The sequence below is a fragment of the Spinacia oleracea genome, chromosome 6, assembly GCF_020520425.1.
Source record: "Spinacia oleracea cultivar Varoflay chromosome 6, BTI_SOV_V1, whole genome shotgun sequence".
NCBI lineage: Eukaryota > Viridiplantae > Streptophyta > Magnoliopsida > Caryophyllales > Amaranthaceae > Spinacia > Spinacia oleracea.
The window spans coordinates 61050404-61071631 of NC_079492.1; the positions used below are offsets into that span (position 1 = coordinate 61050404).

Here is a 21228-nt window from a genome sequence, read left to right on the forward strand (position 1 = left end):
TATTGTTATCAATATATTTTATTTTTTCACTCATCAAATATATTAAAGTCTAATTATATTGTCATTTAAAAAATTTAAAAGTTGTTAAATAAAATATCAAGAAAGAGACAAATATGATGAATCAAACAAAACAAGTAATTGAAAATTTATTCAATTTCATCATGCATCACGCATCTTGAGAAAATTCAATCTGGTAATTTATCAAATTATAACAAATTTATGATTAATCTCCTAATGTAGTAGCATAAATTAAGTTTGATGTGAAACTTTTTTTTTTTTTTGAAACTATTTAATTTCATTGATCAATCAGAAGCTTAATACAAGCTAAACAGCAAAAGGAAACACAAAAACACCAATAAACTAAGAGGGAGCAAAGACAACTAATCTAGGATTGCCTCCCTTTGCTAAGACCACAAACCACTTACAACTCTTGCCCAACCTTTCTGAGCTTTTTAAACAAAAAACATCTGCTATAAACAATATATTATTTGAATCTCCTTAAACACTTTATCTAAATCACCTTCGATGTTCTGAAATCACCGTTGATTCCTCTCCCTCCACACAAAGTAGACAGAAGTGAATAAAGCCATCCTATAAATCTGGTGTTTAGCCACATTCCCAGCAACATGGGCAGACACAAAATCAATCTCAGACGTCCAACTACCAGCCTGTTTATCACAACCAATCCAATGTAAAACCCTACTCCAAAGAGCAGTGGACCAAGAACACAAGAAGAACAGATGATCAATGTCTTCTTGCTCTTGTTTACATAAACAACACAAAGTATCACACTGGACTCCAATCTTCAATAATCTGTCACAAGTAGTCAGCCCTCGCAGCACCGCTAACCACCCAATAAAAAGACATTTGGGAGGGCAAGGGTTATTACAAATCAGCCGTTTTCAACTAACATCCTCAAAGCTACCTCGCAACAAATTATAAGTTTTCCTAGTTGAAAAGTGAGCAAGATAAAAAACACTCAGATTAACAGTATTAAGATAACGTGAAGCTCCAACAATTTTCTTCACCATCCAAGAAGCCTGCTTTGGTGTATCAATCTGCAAAACATTTCGACCTTTCACATAATAACAATGAATCCACTTTATCCACATCTTATCCTTTTTGTTATGCAAATTCCATAATAATTTGCACAAGCATGCCTTATTCCAGTCAACTAAATCAGTAATATTCAACCCCCCAACCACCTTAGGGAGACATATTTTATCCCAAGCAACCAAAGCCCTTTTTGTGACATCTGCAGAACCAGACCAAAGGTAGCAACAGCAAGCACTCTGAATAATATGAAGAACCTTTATAGGGATGAGAAATACCTGGCTCCAATAACTTTGAATATTCAGCAGAACATCCTTAATCAATTGTAGTCTTCCAGCGTAACTGAGCAGTTTTGCAGTCCAAGAATTGATTCGATGCAGAACTTTAAGAATCAAAGGTTGAAACTGCAGTATTGAAAGCTTCTTTGTAGAAAGAGGGACTCCTAGATATTTGAAAGGGAAGTCTCCTCTCAAAAATTGGAACTCCTCAAGAATATGGTTCTGCATCTCTGGACAAACTCCACCAAAATAAATTGAACTCTTGTCGAGATTAGCTGTAACACCCTAATAATTCCTTGCTTTTTATAAAACATTTTCCAACTTAAAACACCGGAATTACCAAGATATTACCGCCACCGTGATAACGGCTAAGGCTATTTACTAGAATTACGCAGCGGAATTAACTAACTTTCAAACATATTAAATAAATAGTTAATGGTCATTAAAACAAGTTGGAACCGTTGAGGCCCAAACTAAAACAAACCATTTGAAATCCATTAACTGAAATAGTAATAGTAATAGTCATGACTAAAAATAGAAATAGAGTGTATAAAATACGGAAGAATAAACTCTCAACTCGAATCCCATGATAACTTCTCCCGCAAGTTATCTCTACAAACCTGCTTTATTGAAAATCTACTCCCCAACAACGCAAATGCAATTGATGGATCATCATAGGGTCATTAAGGCAAAGGCCATGACCAAAAGACATGAAGCACGAAGTCAGCAAAAGCTGAGTACGAACAAGCTAGAATAACATTCTATCCTAATATGCTTCACTCGACAATTAAATAATCTACATGCAAAAGCCATATAATAAACAAGTAAACATGGAGACAAGACTCGACACGAGACACGACTCTTGACTCACAGTTTAATAAAAAGTAGCTTCGAACGGGTAAAGTAAGGTATCCTCAAAAGGAAAGAAAGGGTGATGGGAGCCAAACATACACCAAAATAAGTTGGGCTACTACCGACAGTCGGGCCATACCGACAGGAATTCCAATGCACAACGGCATAAAAGAAGAATGAAACAACGTCTTGTATCATTCTAGGAGTACAAGTTTTCCGGCAAGACTCCCCCCATTGTTCATACTCAAGGTATATACGTTCCAAGAGTTTTGAAGCTCTTTGGGTTACACTTTACGTTAATTAGTATATTATGTTCAAGGCGACTCAAGACACAACATACAAATAATTGAACAATTAAACACTTCCACAATGACTCTTTAATATTTTACTTCTTTAGGACTTGTGATCAAACAAGACTCAAGTGAAATTACTCCCATTGTTCCTTCTCAAAAACACTGTTTGAGATAACCCGACATTGCCTATTAACAAGCGGGGTGTACCCTTAGCACGAATTGTCCTTAATTCAATTCACATAGACTCTCTAACATATTCTACCCCTTTGGTAGAATATATATTGCTCACTGGCAATATTCGTCTGGCTCAATAATTATGCTAGACATCCTGTACTATAGCATAATAACAACTTGCATGCGCAATACTCATACATGCAAACCAACTTGAACAACATGCTTGACATAATTCAACGATTATAAAAGTCCATAACATGATAGTTCAATAGAATCTATAAAGCATAATTCAATTCATAACATGCTCGTCCACATAGATTCAATAATAATAATAACATGCTCGTTCTCAATATCAACCATGAATTCACAATAACATATTCATTCCCAATCATCAAACATGAATTCATACAACATATAAGTTCACATGATTCGCATTCAATACACTTCAAAAAGTCCTCAAGGGATGGGTGGTCACCCTAGCCTTGTACGCACCTGGAATACCTAAGTACGGGAGCCACTGTGCGAATCACGACTCACTAGAAATCAACTTCTATAAACAAACAAGAGAACTAAATTATTATCCATGTTTACTAAATTTCCAGCAACTATTTAAGAAACTAAAACCCTTAGTTTAATTAAAATCATTCATTAATTGGTAATTTAATAGTCTCAAATAGTCAACTCAAGTCCTAGCATAAAAACATTGACTTTTTCGCTTTAAAACCCTTAAAAACCAATATTTTAAAGCTTATAAACATTCTGAAAATTTAGATTGGTTCCCATAATTTAAATTGTCATTAAATTATGTAAATCAATCGCTCAATCAATTTGAAACAAAACCCTAACAATGGTTTAATCCGAAAACGTGTTTTGACTTCAAAAATCAATACTTTATGATCATAAAAAATCTGAAAATTACAAAACCAATCATCAAAACCAATTTCTTTAATTAAAACATACTACTAACCCAATACGGTGTTCATAACCGTTTTAATTAATCTAAACAATCCAATATTTAAACTTAATCACAATAATTAAATCAATTTAAAACTGAAAATTAATATTTTTGAAAACATAATTTTTATTATCCCAATTCAACAACACACACACACAACAATTAATTGTGTTGTGTGTGTGTGCGTCGAGCAATCAACGCAACAACAACGACACACAACAACACCGCACGCACCGCAACACATCGCGTGCAAGGCGATGAGAGGGCGAGGCTGCGGGGCGGGCGAGGCACACAACGCGCGACACACACAGCAGCGTGGGCTGCGCTGAGGGACGAGGCAAGGAGAGGGCGAGGGCGCGAGCACGCAGGCACTTGGTGTGCTATGCTGCGGCTGCAAGGCTGGGCGCGCACGGCACGACGCGATGGCTAGGTACCACACACACGGCACACTCGTGCCTTGGGCTGCAAGGAAAGGGTCGGACGAGAGGGGTGTGTCGGTGTGCCGCAAGGAGGGAGGAAGTGAGGAGAGAGAGAGAGTGCTGAAAATTCTTGTGAGGGTTTAATGAGGGGGTCTATTTATAGTTTTTCTCTCCTATGTGGGCTAGGTTATGGTAGTTTGAGTTGGGCTTATTACTGGGCTCAATTCATTAAATCCCTTGCAAGCTTTGTTGGGTTTAATTAAAACAAAATGACCGGACCTTTAAGTTTATTAAATTCGTTTTTGAAATACGACCCAACAATTTCCGATTCAACAAATTCCTTGAATTTATTTAATAAAATCCGGTTTTCGAAATAATTAATATTTAAATTAACTAAAGTAAAAGCGCATTTAATTCTCATTAAATAAAATTAATTTATAAAAATACAAGAAATGTTTTATAAATATAATAAAATATATTTATAATTATTAGAAAAATACGAGGTATTACAGTCTACCCTCCTTAAAAGAAGTTTCGTCCCGAAACTTGGGCACGGAAATCACAATTTTAAAACTAAACTTGAGACTATTTTGAGACTTTAGTGCGTTTTCTTTGCAAAAAGTTTTAGTTGCTGTACTCTTTAAGTAATTCAACATGACAATAAACAGTGAAACTTCACTAGAAACAACGATTCAAGCATATCCTAAAGGATAAATTGGGTAAATAAGGTAAAAATCGCGAAATTCTACCGCACTCTACCCCCCTTAAAGAAAACGAGTTACGGCCCCGCAACTAACCTCGGGAAAAAACTCGGGATATTTCTTTCTCATTTCCTCCTCCGCTTCCCAGGTAGCTTCCTCAAACTCTTGGTTAGACCACAACACTTTTACGATCTTAACATCCTTAGTTCGAGTGCTACGCACTTTGCTATCAAGTATCTTGACAGGTCTTTCCTCAAAGGTCAAACTTTGGTCTAACTCTATGGTCTCTGGTTGTAGTACATGAGACTTATCCGGGACATACTTCCTCAACTGGGATATATGAAACACATTATGCACTCTATGCAAGTCCATGGGCAAGGCTAGTCTATACGCTACCTTCCCTATCTGTTCTAAGATCTCATATGGGCCTATATACTTTGGGCTAAGCTTTTCCTTCTTCCCAAATCTCATTACACCTTTCATTGGTGAAACCTTTAGCAACACTTTGTCACCTATTTGGAACTCTTCATCCCTACGGTTTAAATCTGCGTAGCTCTTTGGCGATCTTGCGCGGCTTGGATTTTGGATTGAATAGTCCTAACCTGATTCATAGTGTCCTCTATCAATTGGGGACCTAGTACAACGGTTTCACTAATGTCACTCCAACATAGCGGACTTCTGCATTTTCGTTCATACAGGGCTTCGAATGGTGTCATTCCAATATTGGCATGATAGCTATTGTTGTATGAAAACTCAATTAGATCTAGGCTATCTTCCCATCCACCTTGGAAATCAATCACACAAGCAATTAGCATATCTTCTAAGGTTTGAATAGTTCTTTCGGTTTGTCCATCTGTGGCTGGATTGAACGCTGTACTCATTTTCAATGTGGTACCAAAGTTCTTCTGCACACTTTTCCAGAAATTCGAAAGGAACCTAGAATCTCTATCTGATACGATATTCTTAGGAACTCCATGTAATCTCAGTACATGTTTGATGTAAGCTTTGGCAAGTTGTTCCATTTTCCAGGTTTCGTTCATTGGTATGAACACTGCTGACTTAGTCAACCTATCAACCACTACCGAAATGGTGTCATTTCCACTTTTCGACTTGGGTAAGCAAGTGACAAAGTCCATTGAGATACAGTCCCACTTCCAACTCGGAATTTCTAAGGGTTGGACCTTTCCCTGAGGCTTTCTATGCTCAATCTTAACCTTCTGACAAGTCAAACACCTTGCCACGAATTTAGCCACTTCGTTTTTCATCCTTGGCCACCAATAGACCTTCTTCAAATCCTTATACAGCTTGTCACCTCCCAGGTGAACAGAATATGGTGTATTGTGACCTTCTCTCATCAACTTCTCTTTAGTTCACCACACTTTTGAGGTACGCACCATCGTCCTTTATACCTCAAACTTCCATCCTCGTGGATCTTAAAATCAATCTCCTTTCCTTGCAAAATCTTTTCCTTGATCCGCTCTAACTTAACATCACCAGCCTGATTCTCCCTGATTTCATCAAATTCTGACGACTGGATGGTTAAGGCATTCATCATATTCTCAAGGCATTCTCCACTCACTATTTCTATATTCAGTCGCTGCATGTCCTTACACAGCTCGTTAGCAACTACTAACGCATTCACACCATGACTTAATTTCCTACTCAAGGCATCTGCAACTACATTGGCTTTTCCCTCATGGTACTGAATATCAAGATCATAGTCCTTGATTAACTCCAACCACCTTCGTTGGCGCATATTTAGGTCCTTCTGTGTGAAAATGTACTTCAAACTCTTATGATCCGTAAATATCCTACATTTCACACCATACAGATAGTGTCTCCATATCTTCAATGCAAACACTATGGCGGCTAACTCTAAATCATGGGTAGGGTAATTGGATTCATATGGCTTCAACTGACTCGATGCGTACGCAATCACCTTCCCGTTCTGCATCAACACACACCCTAAATCACTCTTAGAGGCATCACTATACACATCATAAAAAACCGCTCTCATCTGGCAAAGTTAACACTGGCGCAGTTGTCAATCGCGTCTTTCAGGCTTGGAACGCTTCCTCACACTGGTCATTCCATTCGAACTTTGCTTCTTTCTTCATCAAGGTTGTCAATGGTTTGGCGATTCTAGAAAAATCTTGCACAAAGAGTCTATAATAACCTGCTAAACCAAGAAAACTTCAAATATCGGTGACACTCTTAGGTGTAGGCCACTCACTAATAGGTTTTATCTTTGTAGGATCCACTGCAACTCCTTCTTTGGATACAAAATGTCCTAAGAACGCAACTCTTTCCAGCCAGAATTCGCACTTCGAGAATTTGGCATACAACTGATTGTCTCTTAGGGTACTCAACACTGACCTTAAGTGTTCCGCATGATCCTTCTCATTCTTGGAGTAGACCAGAATATCATCTATGAAAACCACTACAAACTTGTCCAAGAATGCATGGAATACTTGGTTCATTAAGTCCATAAAGATTGCAGGTGCATTGGTTAACCCAAATGGCATAACTGTGAACTCATAATGACCGTATGTAGTCCTAAATGAAGTCTTTGGTATATCGTGCTCTGCGATCCTCAACTGATGATAACCTGACCTCAAGTCAATCTTCGAAAACATTCCTTCTCCTTTCAACTGGTCAAATAGATCATCTATCCTAGGGAAAGGATACTTATTCTTGATTGTGACCTTATTGAGCTCCCTGTAGTCTATACAGAGTCTCATACTACCGTCATTCTTCTTCACAAACAAGACTGGCGCTCCCCAAGGCGATGCACTTGGTCTAATATAACCTTTTTCTAGCAATTCCTCAAGCTGACCTTTTAACTCACTCATTTCTGCTGGAGCCATCTGGTATAGGGCTTTCGAGATGGGTGCAGTTCCGGGTGCTAAATCTATGGTAAAATCGATTGGTCGATTGGGCGGCATTCCCGGGATCTCTTCCGGAAACACGTCCAGGAATTCACTCACCACTGCAATATCCCCTGGTTGCTCTTTCATTACATGGTCTAGGTCTCTTACATTGCATAAGAAGACAGGGTTCCCTTTGTGTATTAGTTTCACGAGTTCCATTGCCGTGACGATTCCTACACTCCTAGGCTTCCCAAAAACGGCGATACGATACAACCTTTCCTAGACTAGACTTCAAGTGAATCTTCTGCTTCTCACAGTCAATCTTAGCTTTGAACATGGCCAACCAGTCCATTCCCAAAATCACATCTAAATCTCCTAACTCAAACTCAATTAGGCTAGACAAGAATATGGTCTTGGCTATGGTTAAAGGTACGTTTCTATGGATCTTAGTGCATTTCACGATCTCACCTGTTGGTATCACTATGGGTACTTCTATCTCTTCAGGTTCTTCCAATCCTAACTTCTCTAAGATACCCTTTGATATAAATGAATAAGTCGCACCAGAATCAAATAGTACTTTAACTAAAACGGAGTTAATAGAAAAAGTACCAGCTATGACGTCAGACGAGTTTTCGGCTTCCTGCCTAGTGATCACATTCAACTTCCCTTGGGCAACTCCCTTGTTATAGCCACCTCCATTGGTATTTCCATTGGCACTTCGGTTCCCATTTTGCTGATAGTTCCCTCCGGGCTTTCCATTACCCTGGCCACTGTTGCCATTATCTCCACTCTGGTTACCTCTTTGGTTTCCACCATTATTCCCTCTATTCCGGTTTTGGTTATTCCGGTTGTTGTTCTGGAGGTTGCCTTGGTTGACTTGGTTGGGTTTCCCATTCTTGGCCTAACACTCAAATTCCCTATGGCCTAACTTCTCACAAAACCTACAGACAACTTGGTTTCCATTACAGTCTCGACCTGGGTGATTAGTATGGCAACGTCTACACTCATAGACTCTCGTTCCATTCCCTGCAGACTGATTCTTATCTCCATTGTTACTGTGGAAATTGTTTCTGTTTCTACCCTGGTTTCCCTTGAACTGAAAAGGGTTGTTTCCTTTGTTTTTCTTAAAATTCCCCTGATTCTGCTGGCCACCACCTTGGTTATGGTTACCAACATCCTTTCTCTTTTCACCAATCCCATTCTTTCTTTGCTGCAGACCATACACATGGGCACCTTTTCCATATAGGGTGTCAAGAGATGTAAAGGTCTCTCCAGCAAGCATTAGCTGTAAGTCCATAGTCAATCCACTCTCAAATCTTTGGGCTCTAATCTCCTCCATTGCCACCACTTCCGGTGCAAACCTAGACAACTCGATGAACTTCGAATAATACTCTGTCACAGACATACCATCCATTTTCAACTCGATGAACTCTTGAGCTTTCTGCTTCTTCAGGTATGGCGGGTAAAACTTGTTCCTTAAGGCTACCTTGAATGATTCCCATCCAAATCCAGGTGTAGCTCTCAAAGCATTCTCACATCTTTGCCACCATAAGCCGGCTTCTCCCCTAAGGTAATAAACAACACTATTAACCCTAAGGTTCTCTGGGCAATTGACAGCTACGATAAGCTTATCGAACTCCCTTAGCCAGTTCTCAAGTACAGTTGGGTCTATCTCCCCTTGGTACAAAGGAGGCTTACTTTGGGCCACCTTCTTAAACATCTCACCAGCTGGATCAACTCCCTGGTTATTCCTATTCTGTGCTAAGTTCTGCACTACTTCAGCTAGTTGCCTGATCACGTCGGCAATTCCTTGGGTAGTCATTTCCATTCTCCTGAATAAAACAAAAGACTAACTTTAACAACTGAGGTTGGATACTGCCTTACTATCACATTGCACTAGCTAGTCATTCAATTGGTGCATAAACACACAAAAAATTCGCACCCTAAGCAGGATAGGCGCCTGTTTATGGGCCGCTTTTCCCCTTAGTCCGCATCACAAAGTTCAAGTGGTGAAAGATTGGACCACCTTGTAAGTACAATTTCATTAAACAAAAGCATAAAATTCCTTTCGCGATAATCGCTCAAAGATAGCATAAACTTAGAATTAAGGATATAAGAAGGAATTCTAGATTTTATTACTTCAATGGAAAAAATAATACATCCTTTGTATCGTACTTTATTCGGAAAACCACAAAACTGAACTACTAAAACCATAAATAGTAGTGTACTACTTTATTGCTTCAATAAATCTTAGTACTAGCTATTACAAAAGCTTAAAATGCTACTCTACTTTCCAACCACCTCTACAAACTGGTGAAGAGTGCTCATGGTCTTCAAAGTCATCAAAGTCTTCCTCTGGATCAGACTCATACTCCATATCCTCATTGTTTTGCTGTAGCACACTATTCACTTCATCATTGTTGATTTCAGGCTCAATTTCTGTGTCACTGGAGATCTCAATAGTGGGTTCAGGAATGATAGGATTAGGGTTCTCAATATCAACAACATCATCGTCACTCTTCTCATCCATCCGAGTCTCTGTATCATGATCTAATCCTGTATGGTTGATGTTCTCTACAGTCTTACCATCATCAAAGAATTCCTCCGCAAGTTCTATAATTGTAGTCATAATCTCCAAATCGTACCTCCATCTACCATCTGGAGTACCATACTTGTAGTAGTTAGGAATACCATTTTCCATATGCATATCCCGAAATCGGTTCTTGAGCTCTATGTATGGGTTCCTAGAAGGTAAGCAATGAATAACCATCTCTGCCATAACATCTTTCTTTCTTCGTTCAGGTAGGTTCTTCACTGTAGCAAAGTAATTGCAGGCAAACTCAATCTTCTTGACATAAATGTGTAGGGTCTCACAGTCTAGCTTCTCTAGGTTTCCTAGATTTGCGTACTTTGAAATCAATATCTTAACCCTGAAAGTTAACAACTACAAAGTCTTACTAAAGTGTTCCAAAAAAAAAGTAAGTTCGTTGAGCCATACAATTTCAATGCACAAGTACATGCTTAATCATGAATCGTGATACAATTAATCACATAAAGCAAAACAAAACATGATCAACTTTAATTAAAAGATTACAAGAGTCAAGGCATAATCACATAAACACTTGATTAGAAAGGCACACTTAAACAATATATACCTAGACTAATTATACCCTTCTTATTCTACCCATTCCTCACTTAGAAAAGAATAGAAAAATTTTCGAAATTAATTTAAATAAATAACTTCAAATACACACGAAATTATTAAAATTAAAATCGAAAATTAAAATAATTAATCGAATAATTTAATTAATTAAATCGATCATTTTGCGAAAATAAATAATTAATAAAAAAAATTAATTAATTCGGAAATACAAAAAAAAATTAAATTTATTTAATTATATATTTTTAAAAAAATTTCGGAAAAAATCCTAAAATTAAATTAATTTATAATTTTTTTTTTTGAAAAAAAGTCCGAAAATATTTCAGAATTTCAAAAAAAAATTCGAAATTTAAAATAATTCTCAAATGCTTGAAATAATTGGTATTTTGTTTTCCAAAATTTTGAGTACTCAAAACAACATTTTGACTTTAGGAAAATAGTTTTTGAAAATCCTAAAGTTCCGCAATCGTAGTTTAAGGATTTACAACTTTGCACTATTAATTAATGCAAAGCAGCTCTCAAACTAGAGCTCTGCAAATACCACTTTGTAGTATTACTTACTACAAAGAAGGATTGAAACTAAGCTCTTAGTATACCACTTTGTAACACCCTAATAATTCCTTGCTTTTTATAAAACATTTTCCAACTTAAAACACAGGAATTACCAAGATATTACCGCCACCGTGATAACGGCTAAGGCTATTTACCAGAATTACGCAGCGAAATTAACTAACTTTCAAACATATTAAATAAATAGTTAATGGTCATTAAAACAAGTTGGAACCGTTGAGGCCCAAACTAAAACAAACCATTTGAAATCCATTAACTGAAATAGTAATAGTAGTAGTCATGACTAAAAATAGAAATAGAGTTTATAAAATACGGAAGAATAAACTCTCAACTCGAATCCCATGATAACTTCTCCCGCAAGTTATCTCTACAAACCTGCTTTATTGAAAATCTACTCCCCAACAACGCAAATGCAATTGCTGGATCATCATAGGGTCACTAAGGCAAAGGCCATGACCAAAAGACATGAAGCACGAAGTCAGCAAAAGCTAAGTACGAACAAGCTAGAATAACATTCTATCCTAACATGCTTCACTCGACAATTAAATAATCCACATGCAAAAGCCATATAATAAACAAGTAAACATGGAGACAAGACTCAACACGAGACACGACTCTTGACTCACAGTTTAATAAAAAGTAGCTTCGAACGGGTAAAGTAAGGTATCCTCAAAAGGAAAGAAAGGGTGATGGGAGCCAACCATACACCAAAATAAGTCGGGCTACTACCGACAGTCGGGCCATACCGACAGGAATTCCAATGCACAACGGCATAAAAGAAGAATGAAACAACGTCTTGTATCATTCTAGGAGTACAAGTTTTCCGGCAAGACTCCCCCCATTGCTCATACTCAAGGTATATACGTTCCAAGAGTTTTGAAGCTCTTTGGGTTACACTTTACGTTAATTAGTATATTATGTTCAAGGCGACTCAAGACACAACATAAAAACAATTGAACAATTAAACACTTCCACAATGACTCTTTAATATTTTACTTCTTTAGGACTTGTGATCAAACAAGACTCAAGTGAAATTACTCCCATTGTTCCTTCTCAAAAACACTGTTTGAGATAACCCGACATTGCCTTTTAACAAGCGGGGTGTCCCCTTAGCACGAATTGTCCTTAATTCAATTCACATAGACTCTCTAACATATTCTACCCCTTTGGTAGAATATATATTGCTTACTGGCAATATTCGACTGGCTCAATAATTATGCTAGACATCCTGTACTATAGCATAATAACAACTTGCATGCGCAATACTCATACATGCAAACCAACTTGAACAACATGCTTGACATAATTCATCGATTATAAAAGTCCATAACATGATAGTTCAATAGAATATATAAAGCATAATTCAATTCATAACATGCTCGTCCACATAGATTCAACAATAATAATAACATGCTCGTTCTCAATATCAACCATGAATTCACAATAACATATTCATTCCCAATCATCAAACATGGATTCATACAACATATAAGTTCACATGATTCGCATTCAATACACTTCATAAAGTCCTCAAGGGATGGGTGGTCACCCTAGTCTTGTACGTACCTGGAATACCTAAGTACGGGGCCCACTGTGCGAATCACGACTCACTAGAAATCAACTCCTATAAACAAACAAGAGAACTAAATTATTATCCATGTTTACTAATTTTCCAGCAACTATTTATGAAACCAAAACCCTTAGTTTAATTAAAATCATTCATTAATTGGTAATTTAATAGTCTCAAATAGTCAACTCAAGTCCTAGCATAAAAACATTGACTTTTTCGCTTTAAAACCCTTAAAAACCAACCTTTTAAAGCTTATAAACATTCTGAAAATTTAGACTGGTTCCCATAATTTAAATTGTCATTAAATTATGTAAATCAATCGCTCAATCAATTTGAAACCAAAACCCTAACAATGGTTTAATCCGAAAACGTGTTTTGACTTCAAAAATCAATACTTTATGCACATATAAAATCTGAAAATTACAAAACCAATCATCAAAACCAATTTCTTTAATTAAAACATACTACTAACCCAATACGGTGTTCATAACCGTTTTAATTAATCTAAACAATCCAATAATTAAACTTAATCACAATAATTAAATCAATTTAAAACAGAAAATTAATATTCTTGAAAACATAATTTTTATTATCCCAATTCAACAACACACACACACACAACAATTAATTGTGTTGTATGTGTGTGCGTCAAGCAATCAACGCAACAACAACGACACACAACAGCACCGCACGCACCGCAACACAGCGCGCGCAAGGCGACGAGAGGGCGAGGCTGCGGGGCGGGCGAGGCACACAACGCGCGACACACACAGCAATGTGGGCTGCGCTGAGGGACGAGGCAAGAAGAGGGTGAGGGCGCGAGCACACGGGCACTTGGTGTGCTACACTGCGGCTGCGAGGCTGGGAACGCACGGCACGACGCGAGGGTTGGGCACCACACACACGGCTCACTTGTGCCTTGGGCTGCAAGGAAAGGGTCGGACAAGAGGGGTGTGTGGGTATGCCGCAAGGAGGGAGGAAGTGAGGAGAGAGAGAGAGTGCTGAAAATTCTTGTGAGGGTTTAATGAGGGGGTCTATTTATAGTTTTTCTCTCCCATGTGGGCTAGGTTATGGTACTTTGAGTTGGGCTTATTACCGAGCTCAATTCATTAAATCCCTTGCAAGCTTTGTTGGGTTTAATTAAAACAAAATGATCGGGCCTTTAAGTTTATTAAATTCGTTTTTGAAATACGACCCAACAATTTCCGATTAAATTTTATTTAATAAAATCCGGTTTTCGAAATAATTAATATTTAAATTAATTAAAGTAAAAGCGCATTTAATTTTCATTATATGAAATTAATTTATAAAAATACACGAAATGTTTTATAAATATAATAAAATATATTTGTAATTATTAGAAAAATACGAGGTGTTACATTAGCCTTCAAACCAGAAGGACCGGAGAAAAGCTGGAAGGCCTTATAACGTTCCCTCACAGACTTCACATCACCTTTCGAGAATAAAAGCAGATCGTCAGCGAAACAGACATGAGTGATGTTCAATTTCTTACATCGAGGATGATATTGAAACAGAGCATTGTCCTTCAACAAAGAAAGACACCTGTTTAAATACTCCGTACAGATGACAAACAAATATGGAGAGATTGGATCCCCTTTTCTAAGCCCTTTCTTCGCTCTCAAAGGCTTTGTGACTTCACCATTAACATTAAACATATAAGAAACAGAGCTCAAACATTCCATAATCCAGTCAATAAATTTTCCAGGAAAACCAAGAAAGAGAAGCAAATATTTTACAAAAGGCCACTCAATTGAGTCATACGCCTTTTGGAGATCATTCTTGATCATACATCTAGGAGTATTGTGTTTTCTATTGTACCCCTTCACCAATTCATGGCTAAGGATAATGTTATCTGAAATAACTCTACCCTTAACAAAAGCTGACTAGCTGCCATCAATAATACTAGGAAAAATATTTTGTAACCTATTAGCTAGCACTTTAGAGATGATTTTATAAAGAATGGTACAACAAGCAATAGGCCTAAACTCTCTCACGTGCATAGCATTTTCAACTTTGGGAACTAGAGTGACCAAGGTATGTACCATTTACCTGAGCTGGCATCTGACAGTAGGTGAAGAAGTCCTGAACGGCTGCAACAACACTACCACAAGTGATGTGCCATGTACTTTGGTAAAAGTGAGCAGTGAACCCATCAATCCCCGGGGCTTTACACTTATCCATATAAAAAAAACCGCTTGTTTAACCTCCAAAATTGAAACTGGAGCGCATAAACCAGCCTGATGATGAGCCTGCAGCAAAGGCCCCTTCTCAACAATAGTTTTGTCAACCATAGGTATACTCAGAGCAGCCGTACCCATAAGCTTTCTATAGAACCCTACTACTTCCTCTTTAATTGAACTTTGCAAACAAGCTCTACTACCATCTTCCCTCAATAGCACCTTAATGGCATTCATGTTTCTTCTCTCCTTCATAAAAGCATGAAACTATTTGGTGTTGGAATCACCGAGCTGAATCCAGTCCACTCTTGACTTCTGCTGCCAGATTTTCTCCTCAATCAAACTCCATTTCTCCAAACTTTCTAAAACTGCCTTCTCTTCAGTAATGAGATGGTCACTGAAATTATCCAATTGTAGACATACTTGATAGATTAAAAAGTGATACCGCAAGTGCACGGTGTCTGTTGTTAGCAGATACCTAGCAAATACGGGTCGATCCCATAGGGAGACAAGTTCTATTATTTTTTGCCCAATTAAATAAACTATTTCAGTAAACGAAAGTTGATTTTGAATATTATCAACTAATAAATCTAAAGCAATAATGTAAATGAGAATTTATCAATGAATTAAAGGTCTAGGACGTCTGTTCAGTTCACCATGCTTATACCAATCCAAGAACACAAATCAATTCGACAATGAATAAACTAAGCCGATTAATTAAAGTACATGCTAATCCTACGGTCGGGTCTTAACACTTTCAATTCAACATATGCAGTACGATCGCTAACATAATCAGAATTGCCAATTGTACCAAGCCTCTAAAAACACGATCTTTCGATTCTAATTCCTATTAGCTAGATAATTAATCCATGAAATTGGCCGATAACATGAATCAACTATTAAGAACAAATCAATTGGAATTACTCAATCATAATCTAACAATTAACAAACTTTAATGCATAACGATTATGGTATAAACATGGCTTCCCTTACTTAGCCCTAGAAAATGACTACTCGCTCATAATTAATTTAACAATCATGAAACAAATAATAAGAATGAAATTCATAATATCAAAGAACGAATTAATCTAAGGAACAAAAATAATAAATTCGAATTAAAGCAAGAGAAACAATGAAATTACCTTAGATTGATGAATGAAAGAAATCAGAAACATAGCGTTCAACAATAGAAAAGAAAGAATAGAAAATAACGTGAAAAAGAATTCTAAGGAAGAAAATAACATCCAAGAGAGCCCTAGGAAAATAATTACCTTCAATATTTATAGGCTTCCTATTTTCTGAAATAATAATAAATAAATGAGAAAATAAAAATAGAAGTCGTCAATGATTGGTCGATGGCGTGATGACGTGGCGATGAAAAACCGACGACGAGAGAGACGTATGCAATATGATACTTCGTCGGCTTGGGCGCGCTGTGGGCGCAGCCTTGCGCTCTGGGCAGGCCAGCAGTTGCTTATGCGAAGCGTGAGTGCGATGTGGGCGCATCGCGCGGGCTCTAGGCGCATCGAAGAAGAAAGTGTGCGTTGTGGGCGCAACACATTGCTGTGAGCATGGCAGACTTTGTTTAGCGAGGCGACGGGGTGCTACGGGCTGGGTGCGGCCACAACGCGCTAGATGTGGGCATAAAGCGCTTCGCTGTGGGCACATTCCACGATTTAGGTACGATGTTGTGACGATGATTCCCACATTACCGAGATTTTATGACGAGCATCGAAAATTAGCCCCGTGTCATCCAAAATAACGAATTGCCTCGATGGCTGAATAAATCAAGCTAAGTGAACCGGAACTTCCGCAAATCATTTATGAAAAATTCATTTTCCAATCAAACACGACGTTTTCAATACGAACCATCCGATAGTCATTCGACCCACCTCTAAATCTCCTGAAACATCCAAATGATTGTAAAATCACCTGAAATATCAAAGAAAACACAAAAGGAGCATAATAGAGTACGATAACGACGACTTATGCAATAATGACTCTAAATGCAACTAATATGAGAGAAATGCCTAGAAATGCAACCTAAATGAGCCTAAAATACCCTATATAAATATGATTCATTAAATTCCCCCAAGCTAGACTGTTGCTTGTCCCCAAGCAACACTGGACTGAAGACAGAGAAATGAGACGCACATGACCTTCATTGAACCTGAACAAACCTACTTAACTCTCGGGCAAACAATCAAACAAAGTTATTGAGACAGAAATTTAGCTCGGATACAAATAGAACCACGAAGCATCATGATCCACAATTGAAACAACCAAGCTTAGCCACAAACTGTTCTCAATCAAGCTAGTCGTCCCCGCATACCTTGTAGAATATAAATATATGAAGCAACGTGGGGTAAGATGACAATAGCAAGAAACAATTTTCTCTCAATCACAAAACAAACATGCCGATCAAGAGGTCTTTATAATAAGCTTGTAATGGGGCTAGGTAAAAAGGAAGGGTAGGATATAATTTGGGAAAAAGTGAGAGTAAGGTGAACGATATGCGTCGGCGTGATAATGCCGAAAATCCAACTCCATCGAACCATGAAATCCGAACAATCAACTAAATTATAAACAAGGGGAAGAACATAATATAATTTCAAATGATCTTTCTTCAATCCCCTTTCCTTGCCTTCAAACTATATACAAAAACGAAAAACGAATATATATATATATATATATTCTCTTTTTTTTTCTACTTTTTTTTTTGAAAAATGAAACTAAATAATGAAATGGAAAGTACATAAATAAATCTAATGCTAACTGTTACAAGCTTGGGTGCCAACAATAATATACACCATTTCCGAACCACAAATCCAAACATAGCCTCGAACCACGATCTATTGGCTTAGTGTGCCAATCAATCAACATCAATGAAACCATTACGAACACCGAAGCTTCCCCAAGCTAGACTCGGGACAAGTAACCAACGGGGCTAATAGGGCTCAATTTGTGGAGTTCAAAGAATAAACGGACAAGGCTACAACATGGGTATGAAAGGCAGGAACTGATATTTCTAAATTCGTCTGAAGGCTTCCTAACAAAATGGCCTCTGTCATACGTGGCATGCGTGAGTTGCAACTAAGCTACTAATGAATCTCAAGCCAAAATCATACGATAACAAGTCACATCAATTACACAAACACATAGTAAGGTGACCTACAAGATAATTGGCTAGCTATTCTTGACACGAGACCAACATCTTACCGCATACCATTCAATTGGTTCACACAATGCCAAGCAGTTATCAATGTATAACACAACCGATTGAATTTCAGAATCATAGCTAAGTTCAAAAGAAGTTCACGAGAGTCAAATAAAGTCTGGACACGGTTTGAAAGTCAAATTCACTATGCAGGGTATAAAGACATATGAATGCAAGTAAAGAAAAACAACTAAATTAATCAATATCACTAGGAAAGCAGTACATTTTTTTTCGTTGAACGTAAATTCCCACCCCTAATGGATGGTACAAAGCGTACAACACCGACAAAAAGCGATAAAATTACACTAAGAAAGCAATAAAGGATAGAATATCCCTCCCCCAAGCTAGAATGATGCAGTGTCCCCACTACACAAAACACGACATTAAAACCAAAGTGAGGGGAAGAGAAAACTTACAACTTCACCGATCAGGGGCACAAAACCCGGTGCCATCGAGTACCGAACCTCTTGTTCCAACTTTTGGACTAGCATCAACTGCATCTCCAGGATCATCATCACCTGCAAACCCTTTCAAGCCAAGTGCATTATTTGAAAGATTTCTAGAACTGGAATGAGGAAACTTAGCAATAGAGGTATTCAAAGAACAAGACACTTCTTGCATTGGACTTTTCATCACATGAGACAGGTTAAAGGCCACCTTGTCATCCCCTACAGTCAAGGTTAGCTTCCCTTTCTTAACATCAATAACTGCCCCCGCAGTATGAAGGAATGGTCTTCCTAAGATTATTGGAATCTGGGTGTCCTCTACTATGTCAAGCACAACAAAGTCTACAGGAATATAGAATTTACCTACTCTCACGGGGAGGTCTTCTAGAACACCTAAGGGGTATTTAATAGAATGGTCAGCCATTTGAAGAGTAATGGTGGTACATTTTAATTCTCCCATGTTCAACTTTTTATAAATAGAGAGGGGAATGACGAACACACTAGCACCTAAATCACATAGAGCCTTATCAATGAATAAAGCACCTATATGGCAAGGGATGGAGAAACTACCGGGGTCCTTTAGTTTAGGAGGAGACTTATTTTGTAACATAGTACTACACTTCTCAGTTAGAGCCACTCTCTCTACACCACCAAGATCCCTTTTCTTAGTGATTAATTCCTTTAAATATTTTGCATACATAGGAATCTAAGATATTAAATCAGTGAAAGGAATCGTTACCTCGAGATTCTTGACCATAGCCAAGAACTTATCGAATTGCTGATCAACCTTTGTTTTCTGCATTCGGTGAGGAAATGGTAGTGTAGGTGCAAAAGGGGGAGAATCAGTAACCTTCTCCTTGCCGCTCTCCTTCTCCTCTATTTCATCCTCAACACCCGGGGTTTTGACCTCTACATCCACAATCTTTCTTTCAACATATGCCTCTTCACCAGACTGATGATCACCCTTTGACTTATTTTGTCGATGAGGAAATGGCACTCGAGGAACAAAAGGGCGAGAATCATCAATAACCTTCTCTTTGAATCCTTCCTTCTTTCTTCTAGCCTCCTATCTCCCCTTTTCAATATCTATAAAATCAGTAGGTACCAAGGGGGCATCATATGTAGTACTACTCCGAAGAACAATGGCACAAGAACTCTCTCTAGTGTGATCTTGAGACGGCATAGATTGCCCTGGAAGTTTCACAAAGTATCAGCGAGTTGAGCAACTTGGTTCTCCAACATTCTATTTTGATTTTTCAACTCCTTTATGCTCTCATCGTGGTTCTTTTGAGCAATCTCTGAGGTCTTTTGCATATTCGCTATGAGCTTATACAAATCACTCATGTTAGGCTCAGGAGTGGCATTGCTCTGCGGAGGTTATTGCTGATATCCTTGGTGCGGGGGTCTATTAAATCCCGGGGGAGCATTATGTGAGGCTCCTTGTTGAACTGGAGGCCTAGCAACATGCGGTTGAGGTGGATGGAACTGTGGTTGTGACCATTGTTGCTGGGGTTGAGGATTCTGAACATTGTTGCCCCGATATGAGAAATTTGGATGATTCCTCCAACCCGGATTACATGAATTGGAATATGGGTCATTAGGTTGCCTCTGTTGAAAAGCATTCACTTGCTCCATTTGCGTGGTATCATGCGGACTATAAGGACACTCATGACCAAAATGACCTTGGATGCCACATACTTCGTAGTAAGAAGTTGTCACTGGAGTTACACTAGACATAGCATTGATACTCATTGGGGGAGTACCAGACTGAGGAGCCTTCAAAGAATCAATCTTTAAGTTCAAGGCTGCCACTTGTGAGGACAATAGAGAGTAGGCGTCAACGTCCATCTGTCCCCTCTTTGATGTGGTTCTGGTAGTGCTATAATGATTGGCAGCTAGATTGACAAGAAAATCATAACTTGCATCCACTTCTTTGTCAAGAAAAACACCCCCAGCAGCAGAATCAACCGTGTTCTTTGATTCATCTTGCAAACCATGGTAGAAAATCTGAACCAAGAACAATTTTTCAATGTTGTGATGCGGACACGACCGCTGCAAAGCCTTGAATCTATCCCAGGCTTCTCGAAGTGATTCACCAGGTTCTTGAGTGAATGTAGTCATCTTATGCCTTATTTCAGCAGTTTTGGTGGGTGGAAAGAATTCTTCTAGAAAGGCCTGTGAAATAGCACTCCACTCTGTCTCCTTGACATCATCCAACCATGTCTGAGCCTCAGCCTTATCACGAAGGCTAAAACCAAACAACATGACTTTCAATTGGTCTTGAGTGACCCCTTGATCGATGCTTGATAGTACCACACAGTTGGTTGAACTTCTGCAAATGGTTGGTGGGTTCCTCAGATGGATGGCCACCATATTGATTTTGTGACACCATGGAGATTAGAGCGGGCTTGATCTCAAAGTTGATTGCCTCAATGGTTGGCATTGTAAGCCCAGTAGGAACACTATTCGAGG

At 38.2% G+C, this 21228-nt stretch overlaps 1 protein-coding gene and 1 non-coding gene across 2 annotated transcripts; one reads left to right on the plus strand and one right to left on the minus strand.

Moving 5' to 3' along the window:
* Nucleotides 1–536: 536 nt before the first annotated feature.
* LOC130463207 (uncharacterized) lies at nt 537–15330 on the minus strand. The gene is made up of 5 exons (XM_056832266.1): nt 14966–15330; nt 14275–14752; nt 1161–1616; nt 912–1058; nt 537–791 (listed from the first exon to the last, which is right to left on the minus strand). Exons 1-5 carry the CDS (start codon nt 15328–15330, stop codon nt 537–539), a joined length of 1701 nt encoding a protein of 566 aa, XP_056688244.1.
* A 5455-nt stretch (nt 15331–20785) lies between these two features.
* LOC130464618 (small nucleolar RNA R71) lies at nt 20786–20891 on the plus strand. Its single transcript, XR_008924996.1, has one exon. It is a non-coding gene; the product is annotated as a small nucleolar RNA R71 (small nucleolar RNA).
* The last annotated feature ends 337 nt before the right edge of the window (nt 20892–21228 follow it).